The 20406-nt window shown below is 41.8% G+C and overlaps 2 protein-coding genes across 7 annotated transcripts in view; both read right to left on the bottom strand.

The window, feature by feature from the left end:
* ambra1b (autophagy/beclin-1 regulator 1b) overlaps positions 1-1962 on the bottom strand; it is a 39503-nt gene extending 37541 nt beyond the window's left edge. The window contains exons 1-2 of one of the 4 annotated variants that reach the window (XM_044192212.1): positions 1625-1962; positions 454-507 (exon numbers count right to left, since the gene is read on the bottom strand). The gene's annotated coding sequence lies outside the window, so the exon portion shown is untranslated. Of the gene's footprint in view, positions 1-453; positions 508-767; positions 834-1624 lie in introns of those variants that run through there. The other 3 variants (XM_044192211.1, XM_044192209.1, XM_044192213.1) reach the window with 3 other exon arrangements.
* Positions 1963-3490: 1528 nt separating this feature from the next.
* On the bottom strand, positions 3491-19378 carry nox5 (NADPH oxidase, EF-hand calcium binding domain 5). Of its 3 annotated transcripts, none has more exons than XM_044192227.1 (16): positions 19184-19378; positions 17078-17228; positions 15538-15748; positions 14330-14567; positions 13663-13816; positions 12902-13074; positions 11293-11475; positions 9868-10000; positions 8250-8392; positions 7954-8154; positions 7825-7869; positions 7482-7606; positions 6128-6212; positions 5901-6000; positions 4952-5118; positions 3491-3976 (listed from the first exon to the last, which is right to left on the bottom strand). In XM_044192227.1, the coding sequence occupies exons 1-16, from the start codon at positions 19361-19363 to the stop codon at positions 3845-3847; spliced, it is 2421 nt and encodes an 806-aa protein (XP_044048162.1). In that variant the 5' UTR covers positions 19364-19378; the 3' UTR covers positions 3491-3844. The 3 variants fall into 3 exon arrangements, with proteins under 3 accessions (XP_044048162.1, XP_044048164.1, XP_044048163.1); XM_044192228.1 differs by lacking the exon at positions 3491-3976 and adding an exon at positions 3984-4729; XM_044192229.1 differs by lacking the exon at positions 11293-11475.
* Positions 19379-20406: the final 1028 nt, after the last annotated feature.

Genomic DNA, 20406 nt, shown 5'->3' with positions numbered 1-20406 from the left:
CTCGACAGCTCTCATCAGGCGGCGCTGGAGCCCACCTGCTGCAGCGGCCAGCAGCAGATCTCTGCGGTCACGCCGCTCGGTTCCCACTGAGCATGTCTGGAATTTTTTTGGGAACAGTGTGAATGTGGAGGACAGCGGGGCCCGAAGGGAGAGTGGAGCTCAATCAGCTTCCACCGGGAAAAATAAAGTGCAAGGGGGAAAAAAAAAAACACCAGTGCCTTAACAAGAACGTGAATTCATCAATAAGTTTACTTCAGAGCTGCAACTGACAACGATTCCCATCACTGATTAAGATGTTGGATTCATTTAATAATTGTTTAAGCTGTAAGATCTCAGAAAAAAGCTGCCCGACCACGAGAGTCCAAGATGACGTCTTCAAATATCTTCTTTTTTTTTTGTCCTAAACCAAAAAGGTGTTCAGTTTATTGTGATATAAAATGAAAAAACACTCACATTTGAGAAGCTGGAAACAGCAAATGTTTGACAACCGAGGCAGACACTGTTGGACTGAAATCATTAGTCAATTAATCAATCAGTTGATTTAAGTCATTTTTCAAGCAAAAACGCCAAACATCCTGTGCTTCCAGTCTGTCAGCTGATGTGTTTCTTTGTCTTTTGTGACAGTAAACTGAATATCAGAGGGTTTTCAGGAAATCAGGATCTTCAAACTCTTTTCTGGCATTTCACGGACCAAATGATTAAATCAAGAAGATAATCAATAGATTAATAAAATAACAGTTACTTGCAGCCCTAAAAGCAATACATACCCTCAAAATACAGTGCCAGACCCAAAGAGGTGCTCCTCTCCACACAACTTCCATTAGTTTGAGCCTCTAGAGGAACAGCCAGCCCACCATTTAAACTGCCCCAACTTTATTCATTCACACTGTATAATACAGAACAGCTACACTATCAACATCTCCATACACAGAATACATCTTTTATGAATACTGACAGCGAGGCCAAAGGGGCGCAATAACCTGAAACATGTACATATTACATTAATTATATGTCCTCTGACATAAAGCATAACCTAGCTAAGTTTAAATGATTCCTTCCAATATCAATACTAAGCCTTACCGAATCAATGAGCGGCTCATTACTATCAAACTAATATCGCTGTCTCAAAGTCTGATTAATATAAGACATATAAGCTATTTTAGCTGCAAGCCACACCGAAACAAACACTGGACAGTTAGCCTTCTTCGTTGTATACATTACAAGCAGATGCCAATTTGTTACTGGCAGCGGTTTCATAATGTTAATGTTAGCTAGATGTGTCCTTTTATTTAGCTTGATAGCTAGTGACGTTACTCTGGCTAACATGCCACCCGGCTACACGCTGATTTTTTTTACAGAACCAGTAACAAACCCCCTAAAAAAAGTGAATTTAGGTGATGTTAGCTAGCCATTTAAACCCGCTCCGAGGCAGCTAACCAAAGAGCTAAATTAGCCCATTCCGGATATAGTTACCAAGCCAACGATCTGGAAAACGAAGCGCCAAGTAATTTGTGATTTTAATACAATTGGCGTAAACATACAAGCGTAAATACATTGTTAACGTCTGATTTCGACGTCACTGATATAACAAAAACAATCAATAAAACCGAAGTGTACGGCCTACCTTCCTTTATCGAGTCGCTCTCCGGCGGTGCCATCATAGGCGTTGCTAACAGGCTATCTTGAATTAACAGTAGCTATGCTAGCTAGTTAGCTAGCTCGGCCAAAAACGGAAAATGTGGCCACTACAAAATAATAAGCCTTCTAACGCTAACATCGGTGTTTTGCGGTTATTCTAATGAATAGCGTCCACTGAAATCAATGGACAACATTCATATTATCTGAGGCAGGCAAAGAAAAAGTGTTTTCTAAGGCATTGGTCCAATGTTTTACTAGCTGCCAGACGCGAAACTGCTACTGCGTAACTAGCTAGCTGCTAGCTAGTCACACACAGGGTTATCAACAGAGCACCGAGTACAACTAATCGAACGCACCGTAACGCAACCCTCCATTCACTAAAATTACAATTTTTACGGTGCAATCCAGTATCAAATAAAACAATATTCGTAGTACTAGAATATTGAACTAGAAGTGTTTCAGTTCGTTTGGGATACAATTAAATCCACCGGGAAATACCAGCATTTGTAGCAGCGAGAAGCTACTCTTACATCGACTACAAATCCTGGAAATAGTTGCTTTTTTTTCTGTCTGGCTCATTTTTTTTATATATATTTTAGTGAAGAAATAAAACTGGTCTCGTTAAGGAAATCTATTCCAATCATTTAGAGGACATTCACTGATATAATCAATCATTACAAACTAAAAAAATACATTTAAAATTCACTTTCATAAAACACAGTTCGAAAAAGAAAATGTTAGTATCCGTGGTTACAATGATCTAAATGTAAAAACACCATATTATGTTAAAGTAACAGTCCTACTATTATTACCAGCTGACTGAAAGGTGTTGTCAGAATTTTAGTCTCAGATATATTTGGATGCAAAGTTCCTAATTGGTCACTTTTCATCAACACATAACTGTTTACCTTTACTGTTAATGAGGAGCAGCAGGCCAGCATGTCATTCGCAGAGCTGGGAGAAGGCGTGATCAAAGCTCACTTAGATGACTACCATTAAAAATCAGTGAAGTGACGTGCCATGTGCTTACCATCCAGCCTGACCTGGTGTGAGACTGATGTGAGAATGCTAGATTCAGTCTATCTGTATGTCAGAAGGTTAAATCACAAAACAAGTAAAAACCCCACCTGAGTGCATTTTGAATTCAGTCTGTGAGTTGGGAGTGAAATACTTTGTGAAGGTGCGTGCTGCTCACGGAGGTCTGAGTCCGGCGGCTCGTCTTTCCCCGCAGAGTTCTGCAGTTTTCCTGATGCTGACAGATGTTCGGCTGATTGCAGGAGGTCCTCACTAACGCGCTGACGGAGACACCTGCACGTCCCAGTGACGTCAGCAGGATGACAGATGTGAAGACACTGCAGATGCGTTTCAGTTTTTATGTGTGGAAATGCTAAGAAGAGTCTTCCTGGACTCAAGTACTGTACTTAAGTACAGTATTAAGGTACTTTATACTTCCACTACATTTTAGAAGTGGAAATCTTGTACTTTGTACTCAACTATCTCTATCTGACAGCTGTAGTTACCAGTTACTTCTCAGATTAAGATTTTACATTAAAAAGCGCACGATCAGTTTATAAAATCCAACACACTGTTAAAGATTAAACCAGCCGTTCCCAGCCGCTTTCTGAACGTCTCACTTCAGTCATTTTCTATCACAAAAAAAGAGAAACATCGAACACACTGAAAATGCTTGCGACCTTTCTCGACCTTACGTGTACAAACCATTATAATATCACGCAGAGCTGCTTTCCTGGATTTGACTTGTAGAGGAGAGAGATTAAATGAAAGAAAGTTCAACAAAAATGCTAAGTGACGTCACCTGAACTGTGACGAATGTCAAAAAAAAAAGATCAGATCAGAGGGAATGATCCTTTAATGAGAGAAAACATTTATTACCTGGTTCATTCTCTATATGCAGACATAAATGAGTCATCACAAGATCTACACAGGTACATCATGTGAGTGACGTGTCACCAGTTAAACCACACCAGTGCATATATGATTCAACAGCTAACACGATGGAGCATCGTCTACTGTCCAACAAACAGGCAGCAAACAGGCAGAGCACAACACAGACGGTTGTTATGGAGAAAAACAATCACGGTATAAAGCACACACACACACACACACACACACACACACACACACACACACACACACACACAGGATGGCACAGCAGGAGTTGTGTGCTGAACAGCAGGTGTCCCCCTCAGAAGTTTTCCTTGTAGAAGTTGAAGCCGAAGTGTTCGCACTGGGCTTTGATGACTTTAGCCAGCGCAGGAGAGCCGCAGTAAAACACGTGGACTTTCCCTTTCTTCTCCTCAGACACTTTCTGAAACACCTGACGCACGACAACAACATGTTTTACAGAGGAGGCGATTCTGAAAACGGCTACCAACAACACGCTGTTTCACCACAGGAGCGCCGGAAACCAAGCAGTACACTTTCTGAACAACCAGTGGTGGAAAACAATCTCCCCAATGTGCTTCAGACCCACAGCAGTCGTACTCTTTAAAGGCCCCATTACATGAGGAAGAGACGATATTTTAGGCCTCAGCTCAACATAGTGCTTTAAGATAGGAAACTACAGCTTCTGAGGACACAGCAACGCCGGTTTAAACCCGGCTAAGCTAACGGCGGAGCAACAGCACCCCCTTCTTCAGGAAGCCGTGTTGCTGCAGCTGCTCCTCTGATCATTCATTATATTCATTATATTCATTATATTCGATAACGTTATTGAACATGTTTGTGCAGGAAATGGCGGTTTAACATTAATGCCTTTCTTTTCTTCTCCTGGATTTATACAAAGTTGTTTTTTTTTTTTGGTGGTCAAATGCAATGATGTGTTTACTTTTAATGGAATTAAATATTTACTCTCTGTTGAGTAAATTAAATTACAGCTGAAACAATCGATTGATTAGTCAATCAACAGAACATTTATCAGCAACAATAATTTGATGATAAATGAACTGTTTAAGTCATTTGTCAAGCAAACGTCCTCGGGTTTGTCTCAGTAAACTGAATCTCTTCGGGTTCTTAACTGTTGGTCGGACACAACAAGACATTTGAAGACGTCTCCTTGGACTCTGGGAACCTGTGATGGACGTGTGTCAATGGTTTATTTTATTAACTGAAGGATTAATCAAAAAATACACAGATTAATCAATAATGAAAATAATCATTAGTAACAGCCCTAAATTATAAGGTATATCATACATCAGGTGTCCAGTTAAGAACTTTGCATATTGAAACTCTCCCAATTGTCAGAAGAAAACCAAAAAAGTAAACTGCTCAGGTGTTGTGACCGTGTGCTCACCTTCCCCCACTCGGGTCGTCCAGGTTGGGTTCTGGTCCTCAGTCCAGTGATGGAGTCTCTCTTCTCCTTCTTGGCCAGAAGGTCCAGCGCCATCTGCAGGCCGATGGCCTTCATGTCATTCTTGCTGAGCGCTGACGTCATGTACATGTGCATCTCCAGGAAGCGGCCTGACAGACGACAGAGGTTCATCAGAGGTTTTATTTCTGTCTCTACATCATCACGATTATCTTTCTACATGACCCGTCAGGCCGGTGGACATTGTGGGGGTGGAGCTGGACTCTCTGGCGGTGGTGTCAGAGAGGAGGATGCTGGGTAAACTACACGCCATCTCGGACAGCGTCTCCCACCCGCTCCATGACGTGCCGGTCAAACAAAGGAGCACCTTCAGCGGAAGACTCATCCCCCCACAATGCACCACAGAGCGCCACAGGAAGTCCTTCCTGCCTGTGGCCATCAGACTCTTTAACTCCTCCCTCTAAGAGTCAGTCTGTATGACCCGAAGTCACTAAACTGGACATTGATCATTAACATCTCTGCAATACTTGAATATTGTGCAATATTCTGTTTAATACTGCTGTGCAATATACTCTGTTCAGTTTAAAATTCCCTATTTATTGATATTTATTCATACTTCTATTACTGCTGTGCAATATCCTCCGTCTCATTATAATCTTAATAAGCTACACTTAACTCAACAGTTCATGCTCTATTACTTTATACTGTGTTATTATCATCAACCGGTAAACCCACTTTGTACTTTACACTTATTTTATTTTATACTTAATCTATCTGACCTGTATTATAGTGTATTATATTTTTGCTCAGTGCTTCTCTTCCTGTGTGCGCTGACTGACAGTGAGCTGCTGTAATGAGAGTTTCCCCTCGGGGATCAATAAAGTGTTTCTGATTCTGATTCTGACGGCTCTCTGTTTATTTCACTCTCTCCCACCTTCTGGCTCTTCATCGGCCTGGTCCATCTCCAGGTTGGTCAGTAAACTGACAAACCATTCGAACGACTTCTGGTCTCTGTTGATCCAGATGAAGTCGACCTGCAGGGTCCAAAACAGACTAATGTCCACGTCTGTTCGCATCAAATACATTTTCCCAATCATTTCATTAAACTGCAACAAAATCTGTGTAACGAGCCGTCACTAAACCTTTATGGTGCTTTCTTACTTTGCGTAGCTTCATGTCGCTGTCCTTGATGTTTTCACACCAGGAGTAGCTACAGTTGGGACAGTTCTGCTTCCTCCTGCGGTATCTGTAGAAAACAAACACAATATCAAGTTACATATGAAGTTATTTTTACACATTGATTTGAAGAACGGGTGCACGGTGGCAGAGCGGTTAAAGCTCCTGCCTCCCAATAAGGAGATCGTGGGTTCGATTCCCGGACCAGACCAACATCACACAATCTCTCTGGGTGGAGTCTGCATGTCCTCCCCGTGTTACCGTGGGTTCTCTCCGGGTTCTCTGGCTTATGGATGGATGGATGGATTTGAAGAACTTCATTCATTCTTCTTGTCTGCTCTGCCCCTGCCCTTAGATCTGACCTGACCTGTAGTCCAGCTGTGAAGTGTCATCATCTCTTAACTCTCTGATGTCTAATAGTAAAAGCATTAAATGCCCCAAAAATATTTAAAATGGACCCATAGAGAAGCCACTGTTCCCTCCAATAGAGAAAGAGCCAACCAATCAGAGCTCTGTAGGCGGGACTAAGGACGGGGACGTCATGTCACTTCCTGGCTGCCTAGCTACATGGCTACATTTATGAAAAACAACAACAGAAAAATATTTGCCAGTGATGAGATCAACACGCCTCTACAGGTTGTTGTGAGTTAAATTACAGAGATAACAGCTCTTAAATAGACTCATTGCTTTGAACGTATAATAATAATAATAAACTTTATTTATAAAGCACCTTTCATACACAAAATGCTTCGCGTCGATTAATCATTGTTTTCAGCACCAGTGTTGTCAGTCTCATTATCAGGCGGCAACGAAACTACGTCTCCCAACATTTGGACAAAACAATCCCAACTCAAGGTCCACTTACTCGCTTATTCCCGAGCTTTCAGCCATAGCGCGCAGCCCTATTTAGCGCTCAGTTGTCATGGAGACGGATCTGCTCATATGCGCGCTGGGCAAACACAGACGACAAACAAGTCCCGGTGGTGCTGTGGATGGGATCAGATCTATCTCCATGACAACTGGGCAAAATCCTTCCACTGACGAAGACTGTGGCGGTACAGTTGAGAGCTCAGGAAAAAGCTTTAAGTGCACCTTGAGTTGGGATTGTTTTTGTTTGATTGCTATTTTCAAGGTGAAGGCTGAACTTTGACGCTTGATCTCCCAACATGCTTGGGTCTGCCCCGGAGATAGTTGTTATTTACTCTTTATTCCAGCTACTCATCTGAAGCATGCTGGGAGATGTAGTTTCTCCCAATTCTCTCAGCGAACCTGGAGGAAGTTTCTTGAGAAAAGGAGGCGTGGGATGCTGTACTTGACCTGCAGATGTCTGGTATCTTACCGGTACATGATGCTCTGCAGGATGGAGGCGAATGGTGTGATCCCGATACCGGCCCCGATCAGGACGGCATGTTCAGAGGCAAAGATCTGTCTCGTAGGAGTCCCATACGGTCCGTCTACATAACACTGACACATAACATAGAATACTCTATATATATATATATATATATATATATGTTTAGTTCTGGTGGCGTCTGTGTGCTGCTGGTGTTGTTGGAGCTGTCTGTGTTTGTGTTTATGTGTTGAAAAGCATAATAAAAATACTGTTAAAAAGGAAAAATGTAAATATGTTGCTCAGTTATGTCTTTGTAAGTGCACTGATGCTAAATGGGGTATCTGCTCACCTTGATGTTACAGAACCTGTGATTCTCACCGAACTTGGCAGGAACCTGCAGTTTAAAAAGGAGAACCAGTTGACAGCAGATAAAAGTCCATCTGATATTTGTTAACATACTGAAGACACCTTTCTGGACCTCTTTGAGCGGAGGAGCCTCTCCTCTCTCTGCCGGACCCAGCTCGTCCGGAAGAGGCTCCGCTGGCCCCGGAGACTCAGACATCGGGGCCGCGGCCTCATCGGCCTGGGAGCCGTTCTGACGGTACATCATCAGCTCGATGGCGTCGTCCTCATTAGAAGCTACTCCTCCGCCGCAGTTTGTGGAGCTGAACAACTCCTCCTGTAAGGAAAAGCAAGACAGACGGGACGTATCATGAAATAAAACCTGGCTGACGGAGACAGTGATTCACAGAAAAGTGTGTGTGTGTTTTGAACCTGGGCCTTCATCAGCTGCCTCCGGTTCCTCAGGCTGGTGCCCAGTCTCTTGGGGCTGACCGCCGGGCTCTCTGGCTGTCTGAAGTACTCGTACAGACGGTTGGTCCACTGACCCATCGAGCGGACGTGAAGCCACAGCACATCTGCAGGTCAAAGGTTTTAAACATTAAAGCCTCAACTGAGGATCCTCACACCGTACAACAGAAACCAACCTCTGCCCAGCTCGCTTTGAAGAATATAGCAAACGCATTATCTGTGTGAATTATTAAATCTCACTACATCTATTAACTTAGCCAAAATGAAAAAAGCAAAAGCTTGTCTCCAAAAATGAAACTGGTAGATATTATTAATATTAAATGGCTATCCCTGCCAGCCACATATCTTTTAAAGCCCACTGTGTTTGTCTTTGCTGCCTGGAGGGTCCCACTATTTTACTGTAGAGTTATCTCTCTTTAGATACCGGGAGAAGGACCAGGTAAGAGTGGGGGGCCACTTTACACTGCGTCATCTGTGCTCCTGTTAAACACACCAGTTTACAAAAAGTATGGTAACCTATGGAGTCCTGTAATGGCCCTATTAATGCAATAATGTCACACTCTTTCAGACTATTCACGTGCTATCCATACATACACGACCCTCTCTCTTCCGTCTCTCTCAGCACCTACGTTGTACATACACAGCTCTTCTTTATTTCATTGCTTTATTATTTCCTCCCTTCCCGTTGACGTCTCTGTGTTACTGATTGTATTTGGCTCCTTTCATTTGTTTTTGTAAAATACATTTTAATGTTTTTAGAACTGGATAAATGGGACAGCAGCTGGAACCTGGATGAAGAAAAACTTGCATTGTATGAGATGCTAAAGTTAAAACAAACACATGCTAGTTGTGCTGATGAAGAACGTTTTCCACCCTGAAAAGCATCAACATCTTGGAAGAGACACTGGTTAAGGATGTTAACTTCAGCATCAGTTTGAACAGGTTAGTATTCCCCAGTAAGTGTAATTCCTCTACAACACATTTGTTTCTAACATGACGTTTTTATTAAGACGTCTTGCGTCAGTCAGTGCAGTTTGTCTCTGGGCTGTTTTTCCACTAATTTGCCTTATTGCAAAAAAAGGCATCTGTGTGTGAGAGAGAGGTGGAAGAAATACTTCAGTAAAAGTACTAATACTACAGTTTAAAGTCCTGCATTCAAAACTTTACTCATGTAAAAGTACAAACGCATTGGCATAAAAATATAGTTAAAGTACCAAAGGTGAAAGTACTCATTATGCAGAATAATATATATATCATATTATTGGATTGTAATTATTGATGTGTTCATCACTTTAATGTTGCAGCTGGTGAAGGTGGAGCTACTTTTAATGACTTTATATTCTGCTGGGTAGCTTCACCTATAATAATACATCATCGTTTATTAAGTGTTTTATATTTTGTATTAATAGTCTGAATCTGCAAAGTAACTAATGTCCAATAAATGTAGTGGAGTAAAACGTTCTGGATTTCCCTCTGAGATGCGGTGGAGTAGAAGTAGAAAGTAGCAGAAAATGGAAGTAGTAACTTGAGTAAATGTACTCAGGTACTTTCCACCGCCGTGTGTGAGAGCGGGGAGGTGCACCTGACTGCTCTGGAGCGCTGCTGATGGTGAACGGATGCCACTCGTACTTGGCGATCACTGGGATGTTGATGTAGACGTAATCTCCGGGTTTGAAATGGAAGAACTGAGGACGTTTGATCACCAGGTGAGTCACCTGCACACACACAGAACAACACAGGCATTCCTCCAGTGACCACGTTCTGCTGATGCTGAAGCTTTCCACGGTGACAGAACTACAAAATCAGCCATTTCTGACCTCACACTCGTTACGGCTGACACCATCAGACGTCAGTGAAGCTGCGAATGTGAGTTTGGCAAACTGGTTCCATTAGAAGACATGAAAACACCACACACATCTGGCCAGCTGTTAACGCACAGTAAACACTTTCTAGGGGGAATAAGGGGGACTGGAGCTCACTGACTGATCTGCAGCCATTAACTCCCACTCTTGGATCTGGAATCTTGTGATCCTGAATCTCGGATCCATTATCCAATAGATTTGAAATCCTGTTCAACCAACTATCCAATGACAATTGTCCACCTGTTCTAGGTTGACACTATATGTGTTTGCTTTATGTCTTTGTCCATGTTGACTCCGACGAAGACACAGTTGTCGAGACATTGGTCTGTTTGCACAGTTAAAGGCTGCAGATCAATCAGTGTGATCCGGTCTCTTTTTGTCCGTGTGAAGGTTTCTGTCCTCCAACTGAGAAGCTCCTGATTCAGCTGCAAACTGCTGGAAGATGCACCGAGAACAAACTTTCAAAGATACTCTTTCTATCTGCACATCACCTGTAACGGTATGTCTGACAGTCGCATGTTGGCCACGACAAGAGCTGCAAATCTCTCTGCAGTCTGTTGACGTCAAAGACTGAGAAGTTCAGTCATTTACAAAATGGAACCATCTACAGAAATTAAAATGTATTTTTAATGTATTTTATTCATTTTTTATTTTGTTGTGATCATTTTTGAGAGATAAACAACGACAAGATGAACAACAAGAGTTAATAATGATTATTCTGATGTTGGGAAACTGAGGACACGTCTCATGTTGGGACATTCCCAGTACGTCTGCAAAACTCATCTTATACTGTAGGTGCCTGAGGACAGAAGCTGCAATTTGGGGATGACACAAGTTTCATTGTATTCATTTTTAATTTTAAAACAAATTATAAAATACCTCATCTGCACATCAGCTGACTCCACATTTCTAGTGGAAATTTAAAAGAGTAAATCTCTTAATAATGCAGGCCCCCCTCGGACCAATCAGCGACGAGATGCTCAACTCTCTAAACTTTGAAAACGTGTTGTGTCGCATTCAGATTTTAAACACAGAGACAATCTGTAATTTAAATAATGCTGCTGTCTGAAATATAAGTATTTATATTTATGATGTGCGCTGAATAATCAATAAACTGTCAGCAGGTGTCAGTTTGCGTGCGGCACCTTGGACGGCAGCAGGTTGACCTCCACGATGTAAAGCCCTCCCATACGGGAAACTGCGATTCCTACAATCTTCTCCAGCAGGAAGAGCAAACCAGGAACCACAAACCACTTCCAGAAGTTTGCACAGTGGACCATCAGCAGAGACCAGACCCACACGTAGGACAGGTGAGACCAGTAAAACACCTGGAGGACAAACAGCACACAGTGTCACACAGCTGTTTGCAGGTTTATCATCTCATCCCATGAAACCGACAAGTATTAGAAAGACTGAGACTGGAATCATTAAAGTGTTCGGCTCAAAAATCTTTATATCTAATAATCTTTATCTTTTACTTTTCAATATAACATACAGACTTTCAGTGATTTTTCAGTTCATTTTTCTATCCAGTCTTTTTAAGATTTTGCTCACGGAGAGTTCGACGTTACACCGTCTACTGTGCGTGTAGCTCTACTTCAGGGACCGGACAATGAAACAATATCTGTAGCCTGAGAATAAAAACGGACGATTATAGTTCTGTCATTGCTGCAATAAGTGACCACAGACACAAGAGGGAGCCCATCCAACACCACACACACTGTGTGTGGACTGGACACAACACGGCGGTAAAAACAAGCTTATTATGGGCGAAGGTGGAGAAAGTAATGTTTTATATACAGAGACAGAGAAAGACACAAAAAGACACATTGGTAAGGACTGAATATTTACCTACATTCAGAAGCAGGTGGAAAAATGTCCTAAATGTTTTAAAAGAAAACTCACAATGCACTTAAAAGTTACATTTTTTGCGTCTTTTATACTGTTAAAGATTTTTAGCCCTGCTAGCGGCATGGCTCTATGAATGTCAGTCAGTCAATGAGTCCGTCTGTCTGTCCTCCACTTCGGTCCAGAATATCTCCACAACTGTTGAACATGAATGATGAGACGTGCTTCATCGTTCATGCTCCCCTCAGGATGAACTGTAACAACTCTGCTGATCCTCTGACTTTCCATCTAGCGCCACCATCAGGTCGACATGTTAACGCGTCCGACACTTTGGTTTCTGACCGAACACCTGCAGAGCTGCTGGCGCTCCCATCAGCCTCAGCTGCACTCTGTGTTCACTGCTAACTAGCTAATGTTAGCATGCTAACACGCTAAACTAAGATGGTGAACATGGACAGGTTCACAGTTTTTCAAGTCCGCCTCAGAACTATAGTCAGGTGTCCATATGAAGCTTCGACAGTCTGAGTTTGACACATCAGGTGGAAAGTTTCTGTGTTTTTAGTACGAACTTCAGGCTGTTGAAGCGTCGCACTAACTTCAGATAAACCTTTGAAACGTTTTACACAGAAACTGTGGATTTCGTCCTCCATCACTTCCACTGAAATCCCATCATGAAGAGATCTTTTAATGTCCAGTATGAGCAGCAGGAACCATTCCAGCAAGAAAAACCTGGTTCAGTGTTCACGTGGACGCCGGACTGTTGTTTTAAGACAGACTGAACCTGTCCTTTATGGCACTTTAGCACATTTATGAACTTTATGAATAAAGACATTGATGTAGTGCAGTTTTGTAGTCGCACATCTGCCAATACACATTCTGAACCAGTATCAGCACGTTGACTCTTACTTCAAAGTGTCCGCTGCGTCGTACGAAGGTGCTGGAGCAGAGCACCATGAGGCAGATCACCACCTGCAGAATGACTCCGGTCACCGAGGCCGTCCCCTTCACCCAGCCGATCCCCGGCCTCGTGGTCAGCAGGTACTCCCACAGCCTGAACTCGCTGCTCTCGGACAGCTGCACTGAAACACACACCGACGCAGCATCAACACTTACTTCGCACCTGTTTCACCTGCTCACGTGTTTATATGTGTAAATAAATGCATGTTTGCCCCCGCAGAGTAATAAAAACTGCATTTTCTTACAAATATAAATAAATAAACAGACCTATTCCTGCTCACTCTGTTTTAATGCGATGCTGTAATCCACTTCTCTCCCTCCCCTCGACTAAACCCCCTCTGCACCTGTGACTTGTTCTATCGATTGTGAATTAAAATAACAGAAATAAACTAAAAAGAATCCCAACATGTATCAACAAGACATCGAAGTGAATGAATTAAATAAAGAATAAAATAAATAAGTACATCTACGCTTGATTTCAGTTCGGCTTTCATTAGCACCTTTGTGTTTACGATACATAAGAAATGAACCAGAAGTATTTATGCAAGTATTGATCCTGTAAAGAACTAGGAGCCCGAAGTCATGATTTAACAGTATTATATTCAGGATATTAAACCATACAACATCTGAAATGATGCTTGCAGTCCCACATCATCTGAAATCAAACCTAAATAGGGGACACTCTGATCCGATCGACACTCAGTTTGTACCGAAGTTGAAGATGTGAGCGGTGGTGTGCACCAGCGTGAAGCAGAGGACAGCGTAGCCCACGATCTGATGCAGCAAGATGTTCTGGTCCAGAGGTAAGACCCTCACCACCCAGGTGGCCCTCAGCCAGGTGAAACAGCGACGCAGCATAAGCACCTGCACACACACACACGCACACAAGGTATATAATAAGTAGTAAAATCCACAATCCCACCTGCAGGCGAGTCATGACAAAACTGGTCAGTTTTAAGAAACGGAAAACTTACAGTGAGTTTGGATTCCCCAAAGAAACCACGAGAGTGAAAAGAAATCTAAATCTGAAGATTTGACGCAGAGGTTTGCATCCAAAGCATTTCAAAGAGCCAGATATTACAGGGACTCGTATGTAATTCACTTTTATAGCTTTTATATGGAACTGTCCTTTACGCTGTTGTTTTTGTAGATTAGATCAGATGCTCCACTCCACTTAGCAGCATATACAAAAAGAATGAAGAGGAAGAAATATAATAATAATTACAGTAATTACATGTGAGATTGTCTTTTTATGCTTCTATCTCCCTGCACCTGAAAGCCCTTTGTGCTCCTTGCTTGAAATAAAACTGTAATTATCATGAAGTGCAGATGTTTTCACGTGTAACCGGCTGGAAAACGACTCGGCCGGTGTCGTACCATGACGAAGGTGCAGTTGAAGTTGAGACACTGTCCGCAGCCCTTGGCCACCATGTACCAGGCGCCGCCGTGACTGTGCTGCAGCATGGCCACGATGAAGAGCAGCAGAGTGAGGCAGGCGTACAGGCACAGGAACAGCAGCTTACGGCTGTTGTTGTGCCAGTAGGCTCGGGTCAGGTAACGTGGAGCGTGGCGCTTCTTCTGCTCCACGTCAGGAGGCTTCAACCAGTTAGCAGCACTGAGGAGAGGAGGACGGGGAGGGAGGGGAGAGAGAGAGAGGGAGAGAGGAGAGAGAGAGAGGGGAGAGAGAGAGAGAGAGAGAGGGGAGAGAGAGAGAGAGAGGAGAGAGGGAGGCAGAGGGAGAGAGAGAGAGAGAGAGAGAGAGAGAGAGAGAGAGAGGACAGAGACAGAGAGAGGGGGGAGAGAGAGAGGGAGGGAGAGGGGAGAGAGGACAGACAGAGAGAGAGAGAGGGGAGAGAGAGGAGGGAGAGAGAGGGAGGGAGGGGAGAGGGGGAGGAGAGAGAGAGAGAGAGAGAGGAGAGAGAGGGAGAGAGAGAGAGAGAGAGAGAGAGAGAGAGAGAGGAGAGGGGAGAGAGAGAGAGAGAGAGAGAGAGAGAGAGAGAGAGAGACAGAGACAGAGGGGGAGGGGAGAGAGACGGAGAGAGAGAGAGAGAGAGAGAGAGAGAGGGGAGAGGGCAGAGGAGAGAGAGAGAGGGAGAGAGAGAGAGAGAGAGAGAGAGAGAGAGAGGGGGGGAGAGAGAGAAGATATATATATATATATATATATATATATACAGTGGTGTGCAAAAGTGTTTGCCTTCCTGATTTCTTACTTTTTTGCATGTTTGTCACACTTAAATGTTTCAGATCATCAAACAAAGTTAAATATTAGTCAGAGATAACACCACACCAACATCCAGAGAGCTGCAGGCCTCACTCGCCTCAGTTCAGGTCAGTGTTCATTATTCAGACACATTACATAGCGAAGACACGTCGAAAAGGGATTCGATTAAAGCCGAAAAGTCTTGTTCTGCATAATGTTTCGGCAGACTGGACGCAGGACATGCTGCCCCCACAGGTTAAGTAGAATTCAGTTAACTGTGTTTAGTGGGAATAAATCATAAGAATAATAACCAGGAAATATTAGTAATAAGTTCAGTTCGTAGCAGAGGACAACATGCAGACAGTAAATGTTAGTGTTGTCGGACCTGATGGTGAGGTTCTCCATCACCTCCGGGAAGTTCTCCAGCTCGGCCTTGAGCTCCTCGAAGGTGATGGCGCCGCTGTTGTCTTTATCGGCCGACTCGAACAGCACCAGCGTCAGGTCGTCCAGCTTCTCCTCCGGCAGAGAGATGGCGCTCTCACGCAGACACGACTTCAAAACCGTTCGCAGCTCGTCTGGGTCGATAGAACCGCTGCCTGCGAGCAAAAACAACCTCCTTGAGTTAAAAGAGGAGTGTTAACGGGATTTTCTGCAGTTCGTTTATTGCCGAGTGGACGGAAAAAAAACTTTAGAAAACTGTAAACGTGTGAGGAGGAAAAACTGTGAACAAGTGAATGAACAGAATCCAACTTTATTGCCCACACAAGTGGAAAATTGTCTTTTATTCCATCTGGCAGTTCATTAAAACATTAAAACAGACACAGACAACACATTACAACTACACCGACTGTATAAAAGATCAAATCTGAGTCTCTAAGAACTGACTGACTTTGCAGCCTGATGCGTCCTGTAGCTGCTACACTGAGCCTTCCTCCTCACCTTCCTCCTCCTCACACAGTGATGACGTGCGGCAGAATACTTTCAATGACAGATTTATAGACTGCTTCTAAAATTAGCTGACTTACACCAAAACTATAAAGTTGTTTGAGCAAATAAATACTTTAATTGGCGATTGATTATGTCGGGTTGAGTAATAAAGTCCTCTTTAGATAATCAGCTCAGTCTGAACGTAAAGTCCTTCAGTTCTCAGTAACTAGTTTCAGACTAGTGATACACTGAACCAGGTCGCACCATTAAAACGTCTCAGCGAGACTTTAGTCACGTGTAAATCTGTTGCTAGGAAACATCTTCAGCGCCGCCCAATCAGGAGCAATCAGCTATGCAAACAGGAAGTCGCTGTAGCATCAGGAGCTAGCATAACTTCCAAACATTACAGTTTCAGAGGCTCAAAGATAAATCTGTGTAAATGTGTTTTATTTCTGTCTGCAGACACGGAGAAATCTGTGTTTCAGAGTTAGTGGGATTCATACAGTTTATAATGAGAGGGAAATATGTGCCTATGCTAAGCTAACTGACGTTATTTACTCATTTAGTCAAATGTTATTAGCATAACGTTTCATAATTTGAGGTGTGTTGTGTTATTTTAGTGAAATGTAATTTAAAATCTTCCAGACTGTCTGTTGGTTCAGTTAGCTAACAAGTTCCACCTGCAGCTAGTAAACATTTCCTAACAACTGATCTGTACGTGAGAACTAGTCAGCGAGCTGCGACCTGTTTTAATGCAGCGACGATGAAACGAGGCTCAGTCTGAACTGAGCTGCTGACACCGACTCCAGTTCTTTTGTTTTACTGGAGTGAAGGTCCAGTTCACTCTGCTGACACCAAGTCACATCGTCTGCATATCTGTATAAACCACAGTTTCTGTCGCGTGTCATAATTTAATAGTAATTACGATGACATTTCCGTAGTACATCAGTTCAAAATCCTGTGTGTCTATATGTGTGTTTGTTAACTGGATCACTGACCGTCCACATCGTAGACCTGGAAGAGGAACTTGAGCTTGTCCGTCTCGCTGCCGTGGATCAGGAGGTCCAGAGCTTTCAGCAGCTCGTCCAGACTGATGGAGCTGCTGCCGTCCGAGTCAAAGAGCGCAAAGAAACGCTCGGCAAAGAAAGACTGCACACAACACACACATTATAACACAACACGCACATTATAACACATCTCATGACAACCACAGCAAAGCTCAGTGTGTCAAACACCAACTCTGTCTGTAAGAGAGACGTTTATTCTCTAAACTTCTCACATGGTTTCATTTCAATAACTGGTCAATGATCATGAATGTTATAAAGCAGTTAAAACCAGCTAACTGTGTATAAAGCAGTTAAACTAGCTAACTGTGTATAAAGCAGTTAAAACTAGCTAACTGTATTTAAACTAGTTAAAACCAGCTAACTGTATATAAAGTAGTTAAAACTAGCTAACTGTATATAAACTAGTTAAAACTAGCTAACTGTATTTAAACTAGTTAAAACTAGCTAACTGTATATAAAGCAGTTAAAACTAGCTAACTGTATATAAAGCAGTTAAACTAGCTAACTGTATAAGCAGTTAAAACTATCTAACTGTATATAAAGCAGTTAAACTAGCTAACTGTATAAGCAGTTAAAACTAGCTAACTGTATATAAAGCAGTTAAAACCAGCTAACTGTATATAAAGCAGTTAAACTAGCTAACTGTATATAAATTAGTTAAAACAAGCTAACTGTATATAAAGCAGTTAAAACCAGCTAACTGTGTATAAAGCAGTTAAACTAGCTAACTGTGTATAAAGCAGTTAAAACTAGCTAACTGTGTATAAAGCAGTTAAAACTAGCTAACTGTATTTAAACTAGTTAAAACCAGCTAACTGTATATAAAGTAGTTAAAACTAGCTAACTGTATATAAACTAGTTAAAACTAGCTAACTGTATTTAAACTAGTTAAAACTAGCTAACTGTATATAAAGCAGTTAAAACTAGCTAACTGTATATAAAGCAGTTAAAACTAGCTAACTGTATATAAAGCAGTTAAACTAGCTAACTGTATAAGCAGTTAAAACTATCTAACTGTATATAAAGCAGTTAAACTAGCTAACTGTATAAGCAGTTAAAACTAGCTAACTGTATATAAAGCAGTTAAAACCAGCTAACTGTATATAAAGCAGTTAAACTAGCTAACTGTATATAAATTAGTTAAAACAAGCTAACTGTATATAAAGCAGTTAAAACAAGCTAACTGTATATAAAGCAGTTAAAACCAGCTAACTGTATATAAAGCAGTTAAAACCAGCTAACTGTATATAAATTAGTTAAAACAAGCTAACTGTATATAAAGCAGTTAAAACCAGCTAACTGTATATAAAGCAGTTAAAACCAGCTAACTGTATATAAATTAGTTAAAACAAGCTAACTGTATATAAAGCAGTTAAAACCAGCTAACTGTATATAAAGCAGTTAAACTAGCTAACTGTATATAAAGCAGTTAAACTAGCTAACTGTATATAAAGCAGTTAAAACCAGCTAACTGTATATAAATTAGTTAAAACTAGCTAACTGTATATAAAGCAGTTAAACTAGCTAACTGTATATAAAGCAGTTAAACTAGCTAACTGTATATAAAGCAGTTAAAACTAGCTAATTGTATATAAAGCAGTTAAACTAGCTAACTGTATATAAAGCAGTTAAAACCAGCTAACTGTATATAAAGCAGTTAAACTAGCTCCACCTCGAGCAGCTACAGCAGTAAAATGCTGATAATTCTTCTGTACTTTCACTCCTGATACTTTAAGTACATGAAGCTGATAATACAATATTTTTACATTGTTGTGTTGGTACTTTTACTTAAAGGGTCAGTTCACCCCAACATCAAAACTACGTATTTTCCCTCTTACCTGTAGTGCTATTTATCTGTTTGGATTGTGTTGGTGTGAGTTTTGGAGATATCGGTAGAAAGAAAATAGTTCCTACATGGACAAACAATCTAGACGGATAAACAGCACTACAGGTAAGAGGGAAAACATGTATTTTTGATTTTGGGGTGAACCTTTAAGTAAAGGATCTGAATATTTCTTCCACCTCTGTCTTTCTCACCTCTTTGACCTTGAGAGCCGTTTTAAACTCATCGATGTCGATCTCTTTGTCGTCTCCAGCGATGCTCTCAAACTGTTTGGTCATCCAGTCCAGCCAGCGGGCGTCCTCGTCCAGACTCATGGTGACCGGCTCTGCTGCTGCTGGAGGACAGAAACCAACTGTCTTAATGCTGGGATTCATCTTCACAGTGCTTATTTAATGTACATCCACAGGTCTGAAAAAGGTTGAGGTTCAGTTAGACCAGATCCAGAATAAGAGGGGACATTGTTTAAAGTGTCCGTGCTCCTCTGACCTGTGGAGTTCCTCAGGGGTCAGTCCCGAGTTAAATAATTGTCCTTTTAAACACATCTTTTGTTGAATTATTCCAAAGTAAATGTCTACATAAAAAGAAAAAATACATCTAACAATGTGCGTTGTATTTCACTTTGTTTCTGTGTTTGATTTGTTTTAATTTAGGACATTTTTTTAAATGTCCAAACATCAGTTATCAAAATAGTTGATTCATTTTCTGTCAGTTGACTAACTGATTAATCAAACTAATCATTTCAGCTTTGTAAAGGTAAAAAAAGTGTTTCAAGTGGTGGCACAAACTGAAAAACGTTTCAAACTGTAAAGAAACTAATGGATCGAAGGCAGGATGATATCTGTCGCCTTTTGTCTTATTTGCTTTGGTTTTATTTGTTCGAGGCTGTAAAGTCCTGCAGAGCTGTGTGAGGTCCACAGAACTGTCCGGGACAGTCCAACCCAGCAAGTTCAGCTCCAGAGGGGGACGACAGGACGCAGACTGGACCAACAAGCGGAATCAAAGACGCCGCGTTTGGTGAAACCAAGAGAAGAAGAAGGTGGACGTGTCGTGATCCAGTTTGCCATCACAGAGTGAGGATGGACGAGACAAGGTGATTTCTCAAAATAAAATTCATCTAAATTATGATTCACACAACAAGTGCTTTTCATGATACTTCCTGTTCGCACGTGCAATTCTGTAAATGAGCACAAAGAAGCACAAAGAGTCAGATTTTAGATCTCTGGGTCATGTTTAGACATTAAAACTGAACTGTAGCAGCTGAAAGTAGAAGAAGAGACGTAAAACATCATCAATGGTCAATACTCCGCATGTGTGTTGATGCGACGTTAAATATGAAGTGGACAACAATAAGAGGACGTTTAGAAGTCAGGTTAGAGCTTATTTATGAAGAGAGATGAGAGCTTTGTTGCGTCGCTTT

This window comes from Siniperca chuatsi, linkage group LG4 (assembly GCF_020085105.1).
Source record: "Siniperca chuatsi isolate FFG_IHB_CAS linkage group LG4, ASM2008510v1, whole genome shotgun sequence".
Lineage (NCBI taxonomy): Eukaryota > Metazoa > Chordata > Actinopteri > Centrarchiformes > Sinipercidae > Siniperca > Siniperca chuatsi.
This window is presented reverse-complemented; position numbering and strand designations above follow the sequence as displayed.